This window comes from Macrobrachium nipponense, chromosome 25 (assembly GCF_015104395.2).
Source record: "Macrobrachium nipponense isolate FS-2020 chromosome 25, ASM1510439v2, whole genome shotgun sequence".
NCBI classification, from domain to species: Eukaryota; Metazoa; Arthropoda; class Malacostraca; order Decapoda; family Palaemonidae; genus Macrobrachium; species Macrobrachium nipponense.
Window position 1 is genome coordinate 33943284 of NC_087214.1, and position 21270 is coordinate 33964553.

A 21270-nucleotide genomic window follows, 5' to 3' on the forward strand; every position below is an offset into this window, starting at 1 on the left:
CCAATAAATTCCGGGGGGGGAGACAACGAAACTGCCTGTACTAATGATATATATATATTTATCTGTGTGTAACAGGTGGCCTAGAATTTCTCAACATGTATCTAGAGTCTTGTAGCAACAACATATCTATACAAATGTGCAATAATGGAAGCCTTATTATGTACTCAACCAATTGGAAACCTCTATTTTGTATTTACAATGTTTATGGACAGATAAATTTCTTGGATAATCACATTAGTTATCTACATGGAACCTGCTTCAATGGGGACCTGGTTTAAGTCTTCCAACTTATCATAGTCGCCTTCTCCATTGCCACTGCTGCTGCCACCGTTATTTCTCTCGAAAAAATCTCTCTCGATGACCTGACAGAGCTTAACGAGGTTCGCAAAAGATCTGACTATTGTAGCGAGCCGGTTATCCGGCAGAGGGGTTGTGAGAAGTGTGAACAGGTGGCCAAACACCAGAGCATCCAATTCTGTTGGTCTGAAATTGAAAAGGAGATTAGATCTTTAGGATTATACAAAAGATGGAGGATGCTCAGTCTCATTATTAATGAAGTAGTTTAACAAAGCCCACACACACACACACACACACACACACACACACACACACACACACACACACACACACACACACACACACACACACACACACACACACACACACACACACACACTTACTTCTAACCCCATGGGGGTGGAAGAGTTCCTTCAGTTCACCTCACAAGGTGCACTGCAGGCATTACTTCAAGTTCTTAACAGCATCCCTTCAGCCTTTGCCACAACTCCATTTACTTTACCTCCATTCATATTCTCTTCATCTTTCTTTCCACTCTTCCACCCTATCTTATCAATTAAATCATCATTATTTTCTGTGCTGAATGATTTTATAGGTCCTAGTAATGGGCCTCAGTTCTAAATTTTATATCCCTGTTTCATACACTTCTTGACTGACACAGCTTATCCAGAGGACTCATTCTGAAAGGAGACTTGAAAATTGCAGAAATGTAAAGTTAAGAAATCAAAGGAAACGGACAAGAATTTAAACGCTGAGGGATGCTGCAAAGAACCTTTTGAGTGATGTTCAGTGGCATTTGCCAAGGCATGTGGTCAGTAACCCCAATGGTCAACAGTTGGACAAATGGTAGATATGAAGTGGCTGGTTGCCAACCAAAGGGAGGACCAAGAGACTCCTAGGAAAAGACCACAGATGAAGTCTTGGACCAGGCACCCGGCACCCACACTGGAGAAATCCAGCGTAGATGTGAACTGTGATGATTTTCACAAAGTACATCACTATGTAGCTACTAATCGAGCAATGCTCAACAGGGTTACAAGAAAATCACCTATCTACCTAAAAGGAATTAAAGAAGCAATCCCACCATAAAATACTCATTTAGAGTAAAGTATGTTTAGTTTAAAAAGACCAATGAGTATAAAATTTTTGGGCTTCCTCAACAGGATGTGCTCTTGAAAGAGAGAAGCAAGGGACTTTTAATCTGTCTCTATTTTAATTTTGAACGAAGATCTACTCTATTACTGTCCTTTATTTTTTATTTAACACATTAATAACTCAAATGACATTATAAAAACAGGGGTTTGTTTTCAGATTATATCAAAGGCTAGCCTATTACTTGTGCAAAGATCAGTATTTTTCAAAGTCTTGCAAGTCTTTGAGGGGTTACCGCATTGTACACATGAAAGAGATAATATCCACTACGTACACTCTACCTTTATCCCTAAAATAATGTGATCTCACTCTTCTCTGGCCCTGCACCAAAATTTTCAAAATCTCCCAATTCCATGTTATGGAAAATTGAGGAGATTTAAAAAGGTGTGACTACAGAATGTTAGATTCATGGCCCAATTACAGCAGAGGTGTCTTACTAAAGAATGACATAGCAGCGGAGAATTCTGGTGTCCTGAGGCTAGAAAATGGATGGAGGTTTGAGAAAATAGTAATTTAGAAAATCAATTGAAGACCTACACTAAAGGCCATTAAATGTTTAAAAAATGGCATAACTGAATACCTAGACCTGATGGAAGTTCAGGCAGTATAACAGCATGACAGAAAAAAGAGGAGGTAACCCATTTCACTTCTAACTCCTTAACAAGTAAATCTGTCATAGAATGAAAATGTAAAAAATCCTGTCTACTGTATTACCTCTTCCCAAAGAAGAATTCCTGGTTGTCCAAACGTTCCGAGAGGGCGCTGCAACAATGTTCAACTTCCTGGTAAACCTTCAAAGTAGAGACGGAGTATTTCATTATTTTTAATATAATAATAATCAGGTGACTTACTTTAAAATTCACAACCTGCCCTAAAGAACTTGGGTCTTGGACTACAAATTTTCAGGGCTATGCTAGTAGTAAATATATAAAAATCCAGTAATACTGAAAATATGAAGACCAACTTTTAATTTTCAGTTACTTTAAATTGGGATGCCAAAAACTCTGCAAATAAATAAATACCACTACCTTTACAAATTTCTAAAATGCAGTACAGGCAGTCCCTGGTTATTGGTGGGGTTCCGTTCTGATGGCTTGATCATCACCAAAAAATCTCCAATAACCAAAAATTGGCACTTTTTAGTGCTAATTGGCATCAATAACTGGATTTTGGTGCCGAGAACCAGTTAATGGTGCCTCTGTTAGGAATGCATCGGCGCTGGACAAGTGCCATAAAACCTGATCAATGATAACCGTGGGCGACGATAACCGGTGACTGCCTGTATAATGGTTTTCTGTAGCTAAAGATAAAAAGCCAAGTACTTACTTCTTCCAGTGTCTTCTGTTTCCATCCCAAGACTCGTAATCGTCGCAAAACTTGATTTCGTTTCTGATGAGTCAAGATTCGATTGATAGGCCACGGATAGACCGACCCATACCTTGGCCTTGTTACGTCTTCATAAGTGACTTGGTCAATCCAGGATATGTAAAGCTGTGGAATTGAGAACGTTGCTTTATTACTACCACTAATCAAATTTGAAAAGCACTGATATGAGAGAGAGAGAAGGAAAGGAATTTAATATACTGTGTGTATATTGCTTTTATATACTAGTATACTTTGCTATAAATTAATATACTATTTAATTCATATTTCTCAAATTTTCAGTCGTAAGAATGGATGAACTAAGTCAAACCAATTACTATTTAAATCTTTAAACATTGCATCAACAATTACATTCACATGGAAATGTATATGTACTAGAAATAAAAAAGTATATGCAATTAAAAGCATAAAACATTACCTCTGCATTTGCCAACACATTGCTAACCAGCGACATGTAAGCACGCATATCTGCTTTCTGTGTCGTATCCAGGCCTTCTGTGAGTGATACACCCTTGGGAAGAACAAGTTCAAAATAGTTGAAACCAGGATACAGAACAAAACATTTAACTACAGGGTACTTACAAGTACAATTTGATATAATTTGATCCATAAATAAAACCATTAATTTTATTTATATTGCCAGTGCAGTGTGGTGTTAGCCAATGATCAAGTCAATAAAAGTGAGTTTTTCTCGGAGATGAGATATCCGAGAATATCCCTTACTTCAGGGACATCTTTCAAACTCACCGCATCACAAACTGCAGGAAAAACTAATTGCAGTAGTGGCTGAGGGAAGACCACTAGTAATAAGATAAGAGGTTCAAACTGTATTTATGGAATAATATGTAGAACTTTTAACACAGTTTACCTTATACTTGGTCAGTGTTGCAGATCTCTAGTTAGTTTTTATGTCTGACTGGGAAGTTTCTAAGATCTTAACATTTCTAAAGCACCTCTGGTTATCTGGCAGAATTTTCCCAACAAAGTAGAGTATGTAGCAAGCTGGCAGAGAGCATGGTACTGTATTACGTACAACTTGTAAGAAGACCAAATTTGGAACTTTTAAGAGTTACACCTGCAATAAGGTACTATAAAGCAAAAAAAAATAAAAAAAAGATATCTTGCATATGAAGACTAAACCTGCTGTTGGCAAGAGGTATGGTGTATGTATATATATATATATATATATATATATATATATATATATATATATATATATATATATATATATATATATATACTATATCTATTATATATATATATATATATAGATATATATAACATTATATATAATATATATATATATATATATTATAATATATATATATATTACATATATATATATATATATAATATATATATATATATATATAAAAGAAAAAAAAAAAAAAAAACTTTTCAGAGTAGGTTGTCTTCATCTCCTGAGGAATGTGTCACTGCCATGCTCAGTTAACAGCTCTTCTTACTTTGAAGCACTTTTTCATCCTTCTGCAGTGTCTACGTACAAGGAATAGACTTGCATTGTGGTCTTTATATTCTTCAAAGTCTGAGAAGACTGAAAACAAACCCTTGGTTCTGGGAAACATAAAGGTCAGGAAAACTAGATTTACTCCAGTGGGAGTAATCTGACCTGATGGGACCTAATGAAAATGAATACAGTAAACCTTTGGATCCATGCCCCTTCCTACCTATCATTGTCGCCATCATAATTACCATTTATGTATTGCACTAGGTTCTACTGTGCTTTAACTGTAAGTTCATTGTGGTGATGATAATGGTAGTGAAATATAAAAATAGTGTAATAAAATTCAATCATGTAAAAATAAAACCTGTAAAAACAAATTTTAGCATGCTAAGACAGTCAGTGACTTCTCTCTTACAGAATATGATGTTTCTTTTGAGAGGTGAGGTGTAAATATCTGTTTAAATTCAGACTCCATCAGCTCAACTTAAAGAAAAACCAATTTTTTTTTATTGATCATAATCTTCAGTTAATAGAAAAAAAACTATAAAAATTGTTACAGAACCTATCATATTTTAATCAGCCTACTGAGTCAACTTTCCATTTTCACATATGGTTGGCTAAAAGGAACTTCTCAAATGGGGGATGAAAAATACAATTTGGACAAAGCTGCACAAGTTACAGGGAGACTAAAAGGAGCAGATAAAAGGGCAAAATGCAAAGTACATGGGGAATGAGGCGAAGCTTCAAACCTACCATACAGCTCATGGCGCTGTGATAACACTGCTACCAAGACACATACCTTATTTGACACGAACGCAACTATTGGATCAAGCTCAGCTACCACAAATGCCCCTGCTTTTATGAATGGTACTCTGCCTGTAAAACAAAATAGGAAAAAAGTATGATAGAAATGTGTTAAAAGTATTCATTAAAACCTGCATTATTTCTACAATAATCTTTGCATTACGAGACAAATAAACCTGCCATTCCACAATCCATTTTGGTATTATCTGGCAATGGCTGGTTACTCATATTTTTAAGTTCCTGGTCTCAAGTTTGTTGCAAGTTTTATTTAAGCCTGGTTCTTGTCACAAATACTAGCATTAACCATTTGTTTGACAGGGGAAGGAAGGCTAAATTCCAAATGTCAACACCTACAGAATCCCAATACTTTGTGATGATCTACACATTCTGGCAGCTGATACCATAAAGTAGCTTAAATACTCATTTTGTTGCTTCTCAGTTGTCATTACCACTCTAAGCTGAATTTTCAAGATATGCTGCATGTTTCTAATCACTGATTTTTCTTTATTTGGTTGCCAGCCCCATGACAAAACCTTAACAGAGAGTCACAGGGCCTTATTCAATGAACTTCAGCTGAATTAAACTCAATAAACCAACAAAATCAATGGGGTTCTACCCCATTTGGATCTGTTTAACAGCATTCCCACAACTGAGTAGGACTTTTACTGGTTACTACACCAATGCATAAAATAAGGTAAATTTTACATCAAGACTTTCACACAAATGTACAGTACTTGGATGAATGACATTGTATCAGCTTGAACCACCAATATAAACTACAGCTAAGGAAGAATTGCCATCTATAACAAATTAATGAGAAGTTGATTACAGAACTACTTCTTCAAAAGGATCCCTCTTCCTCTAACATGAGTTCCTGACCAAGTCTTCTTCCAGTCAATTTGTCATTTTCTTGTTTTCAAACTGTCATCTGCAGGAATAAAATTTGTTTACCAGAAGGGGAAATGAGAAGTAAGTATATACTGAAATGAAAGGTTAACGGCTGCTTGGAGTGCAAGGAGAATGGCCACAGACAAAGACCTGAATCAGCTGGGGAATTTGAGAAGCTCTTAACTTTGTAAATAAGGAAAACTAGGAAAACATGATACTACTGGTGATTATTGAGAAGTTTAGCATTCCTAAAAACAATCCATAAAGAGCTTCCTGGTACTACGTACATTAATTTATTTGGCCACCAGCCATGCATTTATAAATAACATCTGTTGAATATTTTTGGGTCATCAAGTTCTATGTCAAAAGACCCTGTGTAACTAAGAAGCTGAATGGAATAAAATCTAGTCAAAGCACTGGAACCTATGAGGTCAGGAAGAGCTGAGAGGGAAATTGAGAGTAAAAGTTTTAAAAGTGTGACAGGAGGAAAACTCAGCCGTTGCACTATGAAACAATTGTTCAGAGAAGGTTGAAAGAAAGACGGAAGAGAATTTGAAAGAAGGTAGTAAAGTAACAGGAGTGAAAGGGGTTGCGACTAGGGGCTGAAGGGATACTGCAAAGAACATAAATGAAATCTTACATTGACTAGAAGTGTGGGATGAGAAAATGGGAACTTCCACTCCCATTTACCTTCCAATTCTTTAAAAGTTCTTGATGAAAGTGACTAGTTTACTGCCAGTTGAGAGATGATATGAGGACTCTGGTCAGAAAGTCTTCTTTAATAACTGTCTACTTCTAATTACCCAGAGGGCAGTCCTTGACATAACGATGAAAAGAATGATTACAATATCTGCCTCACAACAGTTACAAAGGTTAGTGCCGCAATCAAATGCATGTTCCGGAGTGCAGCAGCAACTTGCCTCCCTGTATACATACTTAACTAACTGCTGGCAGGCAACAACTCTTCTAATTTCACTTCTAATAGGTAGTACTGTACCAGCCTATTTACATCAAGCTTCTAATAGGCAGCATCCTCACTCATACTACATTTCTAATAGGTAACAGCCTCATTTATACCACGCTTCTAATAGTTTGGTAGTCTGCAAATACGCAAGAATCCCATCTTCACTGGACTGTAACTCGAAACATTCCTGAACAGAAACTGACAATCACTGAGAGTTGACTCACCACTGGGGGACATGTGCTCAGCATTCCCTCTCATATCCAAGGTGAAGTTCAAGTGACACATCTTGAGGAAAGCCTGCACAGCCAAACAATTGGCATTGTCTGGCAACAAAATTTGTTCAACTTCATACTGCTGAAATAGCTTGACGTCATTTGGCCACGGCTCCTGTGCTGTAAGAGGTAAAACACTTTTTAATTACAAACAAATTCAATTTAAAATAAGATAGTATTTCCCCTTAATACCAGTACGAAATATGGAAAATTTTAATAGTTCTTTACATGGGATTTAGCTTTGACTGTAGACTGGAAACAGCCACCCAAGTTTATTGACAAGGTAGTTACGGTAACTACAGACAGGTAAGGGGGAACCTCACATAACTGTCAGTCTGCACTCCACAGGTGGATGGGGTTCCCCGTACCTGTTGGTAGTTATCTATCTTGTTAGTAAAATTGAATGGCTATTTCAGGCTTGTATTCTTAGCTAAATCCTATGTGAAGAAGTTAAGGCTCGTATTTGTATATGAACAAGTTGGAGTTTTTGTGCTGTGTTTTGTTTATAAGTCTCCTTAACATGCTTAATATGGAAATGACAGTGTTGCCACATTATTTACCCATGAAAGTTTTTATATATTTGAACTTTTTTCCAAGTTCTTCATCTATGCTTTGATGGTCATGGGAGCAGTTCTGAATGGCTTTTTTTTTTTCCATGCAATGTGGATAAAGACTGCTAGTGTACTTTGTATGTGTTGCTATTTTCATGGGGAAATATATTTATATGAACAATCCCGAAACCCACTTGTTTTTTGTTTCAAGTTATGCAGGACTTTGGAATTTTTTCATTGCTTGAAAAATGTCAAATTTGTAATCAATTTGTATTGAGCTCTTAACAATAGGATAAACCTTCTTGCACCAGCTGGAAACCAGTTAAAACAATCAAAGATTGTATAGCAAGGAATCTGTGAGATCAGGCAACTCATGCGTATACGAGGTGGACGTTGGTCGTCGACCAAGCAAGCACCTTGTGACACAATTGTCTTTCTTTGACCGCCTTGGAGACTAGACGCTTTTGCTCTCCTTCCAAGCCAGTTGCTTTGTTTCCCCGTGATTCTTTGTGTTTAAAAAAACTGGCTTCAGTCCTAAGTACATAACATTTTTGTTCTAAAAGCCGTAACTAGTTCCTTGGGTTGTTCTGACTAATTTGCATCATTTTAAGTGTTTTAACATTTCCCACATTCACTTCCACAAAAGGTAAATTTTTACAGTACACATTAATCATATTCTGGAAATGAAAGTATGATTTTCCTGTTTTATTGTGTTCTGAATGTTTCTGCCATTCATTTTGGAAGCAAATTACTAGGGAGCCCTAATTTTGGAGAGACTTAACCTTCTTATATCCTGCATTAATGGGGACCACACTGGGAAATGACAATTTGTCGAAAATTGCATTTTTTCCTAACTATACAAACCTGAGGTCCTTTAACAATAGGAAGGTAACTAGCGGCAGCTGGGACGGTCGTAAGCTTCGAACAAGGGGAGAACGGTAGTTAATTGCTTGTCCGATCGTGCGCGCGCCCGCGCGCGCCCAGAGGTGAAGAATCACTTTTGCTTTAGGACCCATGCACAAAAAGTTTGCAGAGTGAGGCGGGGGTGGCATAGGAGGGGGGACTATATGTACAAGAAAGGACCTCAGGTTTGTATAGTTAGGAAAAATGCAATTTTCGACAAATTGTCATTTGTTCCGATACGTAATACAAGCCCTCGGTCCTTTAACAATAGGAAGACTCACTTCTTGGTGGGAGGAATCTGAGTCTTTTTGGTGAACAATAAACTGGTGTTCGTCCAACCCTGGAGTGCCTCCCTGGTCGTAAGAGCAAGGGAGGGATCCAAACCTCTGTCCGATTGATCGGGGTGTGCACCGCAGGATCAATGGTCAGACCTCTGGGCCAAGTACTAAGAGAGAGGCAAGCGTATCTCTTCGTACCAGCAAGCAAGAACTTGTTCCTGTTTGCAAGAGGACAATCATAAAATGATGGGTTTGTCTCAATTTGGCATCCACTTCCTCCCCCTTGTTGGAGGAAGTGGTGGATATTTACTCCTATCCCTACTGAAAGGGATAGGATGGTGCTCTATTGAGTAGCTCACCTGCATCTCGTCCTTACCCAGCAGGGTGACGACCGTGTCCCTCTACCCAAAGTAGAGGGAAGAAAAAGATGGGAAGAGGAGCCAGTCACACTCTCATTCCTCATCCATTCTTACGTCACACCAGGACTCGATGCTGTTCACGCCTGCGAGGGTCTGGGTTTTAACTACACAACGTGTTGAGCAACCACCACGGTTTCCCAAGGAAAAAGATCCAAGGAACTGTGGGCAATATCCTGAAGGTAGAAGGAGGTGCATGCGGTCCGGTTGGACCAGGCGCCTGCCTTCATTACCTGCGCCACGGAGAAGTTCTTGCGGAACGCGAGAGAATGATGAAGAGGCGTCCACACTCATCCTGGGTGTCGAGTTTCTTCAGACAGCTCCGTCCGCAACCTTCACAGGACAAAGCAGCATAGCCTTCGTATCGTAGGCGGTGAAGTCCATTTAGGGCGGGTTAGGGTGGATTGTGAAGGACTCGAACCAATCGCAGTTACCGAAGGGTTCTGAGTCTTCGCTACGAAGATCGGTACGAAATCGAGCGTCACAAATCCCCATCCCTTTGTGCTTGACTTCTCAGAGAAGTCATGCAGTTACCTAAGACGAAAAGAAGGGAATAGTCGTATGACCTATCCCTCTTCTCGACCTTGGTTATGTACAGTACTCATACTGACAAGCTATTAAGACGAAGTAATGATTGCTCTGGAACAACCCGAACTAAGTCCACAGCATAGTTCGTAACTGACTCTGCGCTCTGACAGCTGCCGACTGACTGGTTCGGAATCAGTAGAGGCAAGTTGTCCAAGCATCCGGGTAAGTCACGTGACCTTCGCCCTTTAAAGAGTTATGCTGAGAGACCAAAAACAAATAAAATATTTGTTAGTCACCGATGCCGGACGGCGCGGCGATGATTCTCTTAATGCATAAGCTCAAAAAGGCGAAAGTCAATTGCCTTCAAAAGACCGAGGTCCCTGATGGCAAGAAAAATCTCATAGACGTTGAATCTCAGCTTAAGGAGAAAAAACAACACTATGGTGAACGTTGAAGACGAAGGTAGGCAATGAATGCAACCTACGTCTTCCAGCTGAATCGAGAGAAGGAATCTCAAGATTCTAAACCTGTGCTTACAAATGACTGAAAACGCTAACCGCCATTTCATTGCTGTCCGTTGTGCAATGAAAGCGGGGGCGTTCTTCAGTAATGAAACACAGGGGAGAGCCGCTTGAAGAACTGCTTCTCATGGTCTGAACGTTGGAAGTAGAGCTGGCAGGTGTGGGAGTAGGCGATGTCTTTCAATACATCGCTAATCCGGGGTGAACAATGAACAATTGTACACCTCCGAATACAAGAAATTTTGAGGACAAACTCAGATTCCGCAAAAATCATTCGCATTATCGGGATACGATGCCAGCAAGAGACTATTACAGAATTCTGTTAACCGTGCGGTAAACAGAAAGATGAGAGTTCGAATAGATATCTCTGTTTAAAATTCCTCGCAATACCGAAGACGATGAATACTAGCGTTTCACAGCAGTAGATGGTCATTCATGTATGCGAGAATCCCCGTTAATCAGAGACTTAAGTCCGTGATTGTTTGGCAGAGATACGGTTGTTATTCAATCAAAGCAGGTGAGAAAGACATAAACAACCGTCTATCTCAAAGCGGCAGCTGATACTGAAATGCCTCGGGCAATTCAATACGCAGTAGCTGTCGCTGACGTCGTCATCCTGAGTTGCCAAGTAATCCTTTCCACGAAGGAATGCGTTTCGGCTAGAACCACCGAGCATAAAAAGATATGCTCGAGCAATTATATTTAAGCGAAACGAATTTCGGTAATATAAAAGCTTAAATGGTGTTGTTGTGACAACACCATAAGTATATAAAATTGAAACTGGAAACTCCTGGGAGTTCAGGCAACCCGGGTTGCAGTTCATTAGAATACTTTTCGTCTAAGTCGCAATCCGTAGAATAACCAGGATATGCGCCTACCCCTCGGCACCATTCAACTGCTTAGCAGAATCATGATCGCGAGGTTAATATACGTATATATTTGTAGGATTCTGAACAACGATCTCCATCCTAAATCCTTCCTTCAAGAAAACAAAATAAGGATTGGAGATCGACCACCTTCGTTCTCTATTAAAGAGAGTGAAGGAGAAGTCTTCCTCGAAGGAAAGCTTCAATGGTGAACAGAATACTAAGACGATAGTTCCAGCCAAACTGATATTCCCGTCCGTTCTTCTCTATTCCACACGGTTGGTCGCCTACTGTGAGATAGTCTTCTTCAGCATCAGTCTTCTTCCTAATGCTAGAAATTCCAGGAATTCGAGCATAGGCGAGGTTCCCGATTATCGTGTAACATATCGGGGATTCTCGTCTCACTCACTTTGGACCGTGGTCTAGCCTAAGTGTTTGGAGATCGTAAGAAACTCTAACACTCTGAATGCGCTAGAAATTCCGTAGAATTCTAAGCAGTCTGCGAAACCCCCACCGAATTCGTCAAACGATATCGGCTGGTGGTCCTCTCCGATTCCCGTAGAAATCGAGAATGGGGCAGAATCCCTCCTCAACGGACCGGGGCTTACGTCAGGTAGGACCCGAAGGTCCCACCCCCCCTGGTAGCGCAGGTCCCCAACGTGGGATCCTACAGAGAAATCTCTGTAGGATCCTTCCCCTTTCCCTCGTAGCCGTAAGGAGAGAGGGAGGGGGAATGGGGGGAGGAATTGGATACTCGCTCGCCTTCCCAGTGGAACTAGCAGTTGGAGAAGAGTAGGAGCAGCCATCGCCTTGCGGCGATGGCCTCTCAGAGTCTGGGAAAACGTATCGTCAGGAGAAAACGTTTTCCCGAGGGAGGGTTACGAACTCTCACTGTAGGTAAGGGTCTGCCGCCACTGTGAACGTCGTCTGGGTGGGGCTGATCGACACCTGACAGGAGGAAAGAGCCGATACCGTCCTCCGACTCATTCCAGTCCTCGTCGAGGTCGAAACCTCTCAGGAGGACCGAAGGAGTATTTAAATACGGTGTCCGAAGACACGTAGAAACGCCGCTGTCGCAGTATAGGAGGTGGAAGTAGCTTGATCGACCGTCCAGAACTAAGAGAGCCTTCTTGTCCGGAGACGAGAGACTCTGGTTCAAGACAGAATCGGCAAGCTCCGATCGCGGCATACCCACCGTCGGTTTGGGTTCCCTCTCGGGCCCCAAAACGACTCGAGCAGAGACATGGGCTCTGCTGGTGGGAGCGGCGATCCTTCCCCCCGGTCGTTGTGCTGACGAATCAGTGCAATAACCTGGGTAAAGTTACTCTGAATCTCTCGGAAGTTACAGCGTCTTGAGGAGTAGGACCGTCCAGTCCCTCCAACAAGAGCAGCTCCCAGGACCCTCCTCCTTCAGAAGAAGGACCAGCAACAGATCCCTGACGGTTGCCTCCAATCACTTGCGCGTACGTCCTGGTTGGTCTAAGACCAACCTGGCACGTGCGGCGTCGTGACGGGATCGTGAGCGGCGCATCTCTCACGATCACTCCTATATACCTCGCTCTTCCTGGCGTATGCCGAGGAAGTTGAAGGTATCGGAGAGACAGAACTGACGCTACCCCCTCTCCCCCTGACGTCGCCTCCAATCACTTGCGCGTACGTCCTGGTTGGTCCTAAGACCATACGTGGCACGTGCGGCGTCGTGACGGGATCGTGAGCGGCGGCACCTCTCACGATCACTCCTAGCTACTCGCTCTTCCCGGTGTAGCCCGAGGAAGTTGAAGGTAGTGGAAGGGAGACAGACCTGACGCTGCCCCCCCCGCTCGCTGCGGCCGTGGGGGGCTGCAGCCGCCGATCACCAACCCGCGGTGGGGATCGATCTGCAGGCCTGGCCGTGCCGCTCACCTGTGGCGAGCGGCTCGACTGAGCACGTCGACCCCCGGTCCCCCGTGCGTCAGACGAGCTGCTGCTGGTCACCGTATCCGCCCAACCGGTCCCTGTGGGAGCGGCGGTCAGGTGACCTGCAGAGCTCGCTTTCGCCGTGAGACCGTGAGCGTCCTCGGGGGCGGCACGTCAAACCGCTGGTACCAGCCGAGGCTGTACCGGTCGGTCGAGGGGACCTGGGGGACCTCTTCCCAGCCTCAACCCGTGGCCGGTCAGAGACCGTCACGTCCACCGAGGTACCGGCTGGTCGCTGCGATTGAGCGGCCGCTGGCCTGGCGAGAGTCACCTGAGCGGCTCTCGACAGTCTTCTGCTCCGTGCCTCGGGTCATGACGCTGAGCGAACTCATGGCGTCTTAACTTTGGCTGCACGGTCACCCGAAGGAGATCGTACACTCGGAACTTCTCGCGGACGAGAAACCGAGCCGGTACCTGGCTTAGCAGCAGAGCTGCCAAGACCAGGCGAGGGTGTACCAGCGGTAGCCAGCAACACCCTTGGTCCCCGTCTTCTTCTTCTTCTCAGAAGGGGAGACGGGCCCCGTTCCCGAAGGAACAGGAGGACCAGCAGAAGACCCCCCCGTCACACCGGAATGTGACGAGCCCTTCGAAGTTCCCGAAGGAGTCTTCTTAGGGGGAATAACAAAACCCGGTTACCAGCTGGTCGCTGCGAGAGCGGCCGCTGGCCTGGCGGAGAGTCACCCTGAGCGGGTTTCTCGCCAGCCTTCTGCTCCGTGCCGTGGTCTTGGCGCCGAGCGAACTCTGGCGGGCCGAAACTTTTGCTGCACGGTCTCGCCCGAGGGAGAGCGTACACTCGGATCTCCCACGAACGAGAGACCGAGCCGGAACCTGGCGGGTAGCGCATCGCCTGCTAGCACCAGGCGAGGAAGTACCAGAGGCTAACCGATACTCCTCTGGTCCCGTCTATCTCTTTCCTTACGGAAGGGGAGACGGGCCCCGCTCCCGAAGGAGCAGGAGGACCAGCAGAAGGACCCCCCATCCCGACCCCCCGAGGTGGGACGCCGGGCCCTTAGAAGTTCCCAAAGAGACGTTCTTAGGGGTGGGGGGGGAGGCAGCCTTCTTCTTCTTCGGCTTATGGGCCTTAGAAGTCGAAGGGGAAGAGGCAGCAACAGAACGAAGACGAAGATGACACCTTCTCTTCTTCGTCAGCTCACGCAGGACAGTCCGTCAGGTCCTCCATCCAGGCCGGGGAGTCGGGCCTATTGCCGAAGCAACACGGCCCGACTGCACCTGTCCGGAAGGACCTGGACTGGGTAAGAAAAAACACCATGGGCAGGACCAGCATGGACAGGCGCAGGAACCATGGAGCGACAGGAACAGCAACCAGCTCAGGAGCGGCAGGAACAGCGGCAGCGGTAAACACAGAAGGGACAGCCAAGCCAGTAGCGGGAACCACATCAGCGACAGGTACGGCAGGCCCAGCCATCGCCTCGTAGAATCATCGGCAGCCAGCGTGGTACTGGCGGCCGGTCCAGGGGCGAGCTGCTGGAACAGCGGAAGTCTGGGGCAGGCAACACGAAGAAAACACAGGCGGCGGCGGCATACCCCTCCTCGGTACGGCGGCGACCGGCCCTAGAAGTCGGCAGACGGCGTCACCGACACAGCATGGGGAGTGTAGACCAGCGGGGGGTGGGGGGAAGCAGCATAAGCGGCCGTTGAAGGTTGTAGTGGAGACCACTCCAAGGTCACCGCCCCAGACCTCGCTAGACTCTGCAGCAGATCGTGGATGCTAGGCACGCCCTGCAGCCGCAGTGGTCCATACCTGTCCAAGGTCGTCTCCCACGGCTGTAGCACCTGCGGTAGCACAGACAGATTAGTAAGAGGGGTTCCCTCACGCACGGGGGGGGGGAGACATGCCCCACCCCGAACGGAAGGAAGACCCCAAAAACAAAATACGAGGAAGCTGAGCGGGGGGGCAGGAAAGAAGACGAAGAATCGGATACCAAGGGAGGGATCGCGGAGAGCTTTCCGACGACTTCCTGGCAGACCTTCGCTTCCCCTACCCCGCACAGCAGTGAAAAGTAAAATGACAATGAACAGAATACTGCACTTGCGATTCACTTCATAGAACTTAAAGAGGGAAAAATCAATTCCGGTAAGAGCGGAAACTTGATCCATAATAATATGATGCTATCATAAATATACTATATGAAAATGAACAATACTGCACTTGCTATTTTCACTTTCACAGCAATAAATCGTAAGGACCAATTCCCGGGCAAGAGCGGAAATTGATCCAAAATTAAATTTGATGCAATTAATAAATGAAAATGAAAAGAAAACTGCATTGCGAATCCACTTTCATTGATTCTATTCATACAAAATAAGAGGCTCTTGCCGAGCGCAATCAAGCTCTCGGCAAACGAACGCACAGGGCAAAAATATAATGAAAAGCGTACTTACATCTTTCAATTACACACTTTCGCCCAAATACATGACTCGGCGCGAGTGCGCCCGCCCTCGGCCACCGAGACATAATTCAAGGTTCAATTCATGAAAGAGACGGAAATCGCCGTCTCTACGGCGATAGCTCCATGTTGATTCATAATTAAGTAATGAAAATGAAAACAGTGTACTTACAGTTTCATTTTCAAGTTCAAACCAAACCATTAGTTAAAAAACACAATATAAACAAAGCATACGACGATGAAGCGGGCAGAGAGCGACGACGAACACGTCCTTCACACCCGCGGCCGAAAGCAAAAGTGGTTCTTCACCTCTCGGGGGGCGCGCGGGCGCGCGCACGATCGGACAAGCAGTTAACTACCGTTCTCACCCTTTGTTCGAAGCTTACGACCGTCCCAGCTGCCGCTAGTACCTTCCTATTGTTAAAGGACCGAGGGTTTGTATTACGTATCGGAACAAACTGGGTTTTTTAGGTGGGGAAAATACAAGAGTGAAATACAAGGTTGTATTCTGACAACCCCAAGACATTTCTGCAAATTATGACTGTGATTAAGGTGGGGATTATTGGAGGTTTTCAGTCTCATCCCAATGATTCAAGTAAGGACCTGGCAACCTGCTTATATGATTTGGGGTGGAGGCAAGGACCTGGCATCCTAGGTTATGTTATATTAAGTCATAACCCACCCCTTTTATTTATTTTAATTTATAGTGCCCTAGGTTAAGATATACTAAACACAGAAAAATACATTTGACCACCCAGAGGCTAAGCTAAACATGGCAAAACGGTGTAGATGAATCACTGTTTTGCAGTTTTTAGATCTAGCTCTCATGTGAAATTGGGGAATTGGAGTTTGGACCAAAAATGACAATTTGTCGAAAATTGCATTTTTCCTAACTATACAAACCCTGAGGTCCTTTAACAATAGGAAGTAGCTAGCGGCAGCTGGAACGGTCCGTAAGCTTCGAACAAGGGGAGAACGGTAGTTAACTGCTTGTCCGACAGTCGCCGCGCCGCGCGACTGGGAGGTAAACAAATCACTTTTGCTTTTGGCCCATGCAAAATACGCAGAGTGAGGGGTGCTATGAGGAGGGACTATATGTAAAGGACCTCATGGTTTGTATAGTTAGGAAAAATGCAATTTTCGACAAATTGTCATTTGTTCCGATACGTAATACAAACCATCGGTCCTTTAACAATAGGAAGACTCAACTTCTTGGTGGGAGAATCTGAGTCTTTTGATGAACAGACTGGTGTTCGTCATCCCTGGAATGCCTCCCTGGTCGTAAGAGCGAGGGAGGGATCCAAGCCTCTGTCCGATTGATCGGGGTGTGCACCGCAGGATCAATGGTCAGACCCCTCCTCTGGGCCGAGTACTAAGAGAGAGGCAAGCGTATCTCTTCGTACCAGCAAGCAAGAACTTGTTCCTGTTTGCAAGAGGCTACATAAAGTATGGGTTGTCTCAAGCTGGCATCCACTTCCTCCCCCTTGTTGGAGAAGTGGTGGATATACGCTCCTATCCCTAGTGAAAGGGATAGGATGGGGCTCTGTTGAGTAGCTCACCTGCATCTTGTCCTTATCCAGCAGGGTGACGACCGTGTCCCTCTAACCACAGGTAGAGGGGAAGAAAAAGATGGGAAGAGGAGCCAGTCACACTCTCATTCACTCATCCATTCTTATGGTCACACCAGGACTCGATGCTGTTCAGCCTGCGAGGATCTGGGTCGCTACACAACGTGTTGAGCACCAACCCACGGGTCCCAAGGAAAAGGAAAAAGATCCAAGGACCTGTGGGCAATATCCCCAAGAAGGTAGGAAGGGAACATGTGGTCTGGTTGACCAGACCCCTGCCTTCAGTACTGCGCCACGGAGAAGTTCTTGCGGACAAGGCAGCATCTCCTTCGCATCGAAGGCGGTGAAATCCATTAGGGAGGGATTGTGAACGACTCGAACCAATCGTCAGGGACCGAAGGGTTCTGAGTCTTCGCTACGAAGTTCGGTACGAAATCGAGCGTCACGGATCCCCATCCCCTGGATGCTTGACTTCGCAGGAGAAGTCATTGCAGTTCCTCAGGAGGAAAAGAAGGAAAATAGTCGCATGACCTATCCCTCTTCTCTACTTCGGTGATGTCCAGTACCCATACTGGTCTGTCCGTTTGCCACGAAGTCTCTCGCATCCTCCTATCCCCATGCAGCGAAGTTCTCGGTAGTGGATAGGACACCGACACTCCATGGTGGGTGTCAATGGTATGGGTACTGTGACAAGCTATTAAAACGAAGTAATGATTGCTCTGTAACACCGAACTAAGTCAACAGCGTAGTTCGTAACTGACTCGGCCGCTCTGACAGCTGCCGACTGACTGCGTTCGGTAGGAGGCAAGTTGTCAAAGCATCCGAGTAAGTCACGTGACCTTCGCCTTTAAAGGGTTTATGCCGAGAGACCAAACAAATAATGTATTTTGTTTGTCACCAATGCCGGACAGCGAGGTGATGATTCTCTTAAGGCATGTGCCCAACAGGCGAAAGTCAATTGCCTTCTAGAGACCGAGGTCCCTGAAGGTAAAACATCTCATGGTTGTTGAATCTCGCTAAGGAGAAACAACACTATGTACCGTTGAAGACGAAGGTAGATATTGAATGCAACCTACGTCTTCACAGATGAATCGAGAGAAGGATTCTCAAGATTCATAACCTGTGCTTACAAATGACTGAAAACGCTAACCGCTATTTCATTGCTGTCCGGTGAGAAGTCGTAGTGCAATGAAAGCGGGGCGTTCTTCAGTAATGAAAACACAGGGAAAGCCGCCTGAAGAACTGCTTCTCATGGGCTGAACATTTGGAAGTAGAGCTGTCAGGTCGGAGAGTAGGCGATGTCTTCTGACACATCTCGTAATTCGGTTGAACAATGAACAATTGTACACCTACGAATAAGAGATATTTTGAAGACAAACTCAGATGTCTGCAAAATCATTCGCATTATCGCAGTGCGATGCAGCGGGAGAGTTGTACAGACTTCTGTTACCGTGCGGTAAACAGAAAGATGAAAGAGTCCAAGAGATATCTCTGTTGAAAATTCTCGCAATGTCGAAGGCGATGGAATCTAGCGTCACAGCAGTAGATGGTCCTTCATTATTGCGAGAACTCCCCGTTAATCAGAGACCTAAGTCCATGATTGTTGGGCAGAGATACGGTTCGGTAGTCAATCAAGCAGAGGGCAGAGAGAGACATACATGACCGTGCATATCGGAGGCCCAGCTGATACTGAGCTGCTATCAGGCAGTTCAATACGCAGTAGTTGAGCCTGAGCTCTCGCTGACTCATCATCCTGAGTTGCCAGGTAATCCATTATTCCACGAAGGAATGCGTTCGGCTAGAACTACCAGCATAAAAGATATGCTCGAGCAATTATATTTAGGCGAAACGAATTTCGGTAAATATAAAAGTTGAAATGGTGTTGTCGTGAACAAAAACCATAAGTATGATAAAATTGAAACTGAAAACTCCTGGGAGGTTGCAGGCAACCCCGAGTTGCAGTTCAATTAGAATACTTCTCTTATAAGTCGCGATCCGTAGATTAACTAGGATATGCGCCTACCCCTCGGACAATTCAACTGCTTAGTAGAATCATGTCGCGAGGTTAATATACGTAGTATATTTGTAGGATTCTGAACAACGATCTCCATCCTAATTCTTTCTTTCAAGAAAACAAAATAAGGATTGGAGATCGACCACCTTCGATCTCTATCAAAGAGAGTGAAGGAGAAGTCTTCCTCGAAGGAAAGCTTCAATGGTGAACAGAATACTAAGACGATAGTTTCAAGCCAACTGGATATTCCCGTCCGATCTTCTCTAGTCCAGGTTGGTCGCCTACTGTGGAGGTATTTCTTCAGCAGCAGTCTTCTTCCCAATGCTAGAATTCCAGGAATTCGAGCATAGGCGAGGTTCCCGATTATCGTGTATATCGGGGATTCTCGTCTCGCTCACTTTGGACCGTGGTCTCGCATAAGTGTTTTGGAGATCGTAAAACTGAATCGACTGAATGCGTTAGAAATTCCGTAGAATTCTAAGCAGTCTGCGAACCCCCACCGAATTTCGTCCGATATCGCTGGTGGTCCTCTCGATTCCCGTAGAAATCGAGGAATGGGGGCAGGATTCCTCCTCACGACCGGGGCTTACGTCAGGTAGGGCCCGAAGGTCCCCCCGGTACCCGGAGGGTCCCCCCGGTAGCGCAGTCCTGAACGTGGGATCCTACAGAGAAATCTCTGTAGGATCCCTCCCCTTTCACCTCGTAACCGTAAGGAGAGAGGGAATGGGGGAGGAATTGGATACTACTCGCTCGCCTTCCCAGTGGAACTAGCAGTTGGAGAAGAGTAGGAAACAGCCATCGCCTTGCGGCGATGGCCTCATCAGAGTCTGGGAAAACGTTATCGTCGGAGAAAACGTTTTCCCGCGGAGGGTTACGAACTCTCACTGTAGGTAAGGGTCTGCCGCCACTGTGAACGTCGTCTATGTGGGGCTGATCGACACCTGACAGGAGAGAGCCGATACCGTCCTCCGACTCATTCCAGTCCTCGTCGAGGTCGAAACCTCTCAGGAGGACTGAAGGAGTATTCAAATACGTGTCCGAAGACACGTAGAAACGCGCTGTCGCAGTAGAGGGAGGTGGAAGTAGCTTGATCGACCGGCCAGAACTGAGAGAGCCTTCTTGTCCGGAGACGAGAGACCTCTGGTTCGAGACAGAATCGGCAAGTTCCGATCGCGCAGACCCACCGTCGGTTTTTGGGTTCCCTCTCGGGCCCAAAATGACTCGAGCAGAGACATGGGCTCTGCTGGTGGGAGCGGCAATCCTTCTGCAAGGTCATTATGCTGACGAATCAGCTTAATGACTTCTGCAAATTCCTCTGTATCTCGGGAGTAACCGTGTCTTGCGGAGTAGACCGTCCAGTCCCTCCAACAAGAACAGATCCCGAGATACTCCTCCTTCAGAAGAGGAACAGCGGCAGACCCCTGACGGTCGCCTCCAGCTACTTGCGCGTATGTCCTGGTCGGTCCTAGAACCGTGCCTGGTCCATACGGCGTCATAGCGGGATCGCGAGCGGCGCACCTCTCGTGATCACTCATAGGTACCCCATCGCTCCTCCCGTGTAGCCCGAGGAGGTTGAAGGTACAGGAGAGGCAGACCTGACGCTCCCCCCTAGCTCGCTGGCAGGACCAGCGTGCTTGGAGGGCTGCTGCTGATCGTCAACCCGCGGTGGCGATCGAGCAGCAGGCCTAGCCTTGCCGCTCGCCTGGGCGAGGCTCGGCTGAGAACGTCGACGCTGATCTCTAGCGTCAGGCGAGCTGTTGCTGGTTACCGTCTCCGCCCGGTCCCGATGGGAGCGGCGTCAGGTGACCTGCTAGGCTCGTTGTCGCGGTGAGACCGGCGAGCGTCCTCTCGGCGCGTCGAGCCGCTGGTACCAGACGACCGCGGGGACCCCTTCCTCCGCCTCAACCCGTGGCTGGTCAGCGACCGTCACGTCAACCCGAGCAGCCAGCTGGTCGCTGCGAGCGTCCACTGCCTAGCGAGAGTCGTCCTGCACGCCACTCGCCAGTCTTCTGCTCCAGCGCTTCGGTCTTGGCGGC

The 21270-nt window shown here is 45.6% G+C and overlaps 1 protein-coding gene across 1 annotated transcript in view; it reads right to left on the reverse strand.

Annotated features, from left to right (window-relative positions):
- Positions 1-38: 38 nt before the first annotated feature.
- Positions 39-21270, reverse strand: part of LOC135199335 (metaxin-2-like) — a 33436-nt gene continuing 12204 nt past the window's right edge. Inside the window, exons 2-7 of the mRNA XM_064227273.1 lie at positions 7178-7345; positions 5097-5173; positions 3251-3343; positions 2776-2940; positions 2164-2240; positions 39-483 (exon numbers count right to left, since the gene is read on the reverse strand). Coding sequence (XP_064083343.1) covers positions 243-483; positions 2164-2240; positions 2776-2940; positions 3251-3343; positions 5097-5173; positions 7178-7345 — 821 coding nt within the window. The 3' untranslated portion in view covers positions 39-242. The remainder of the gene's footprint in view (positions 484-2163; positions 2241-2775; positions 2941-3250; positions 3344-5096; positions 5174-7177; positions 7346-21270) is intronic.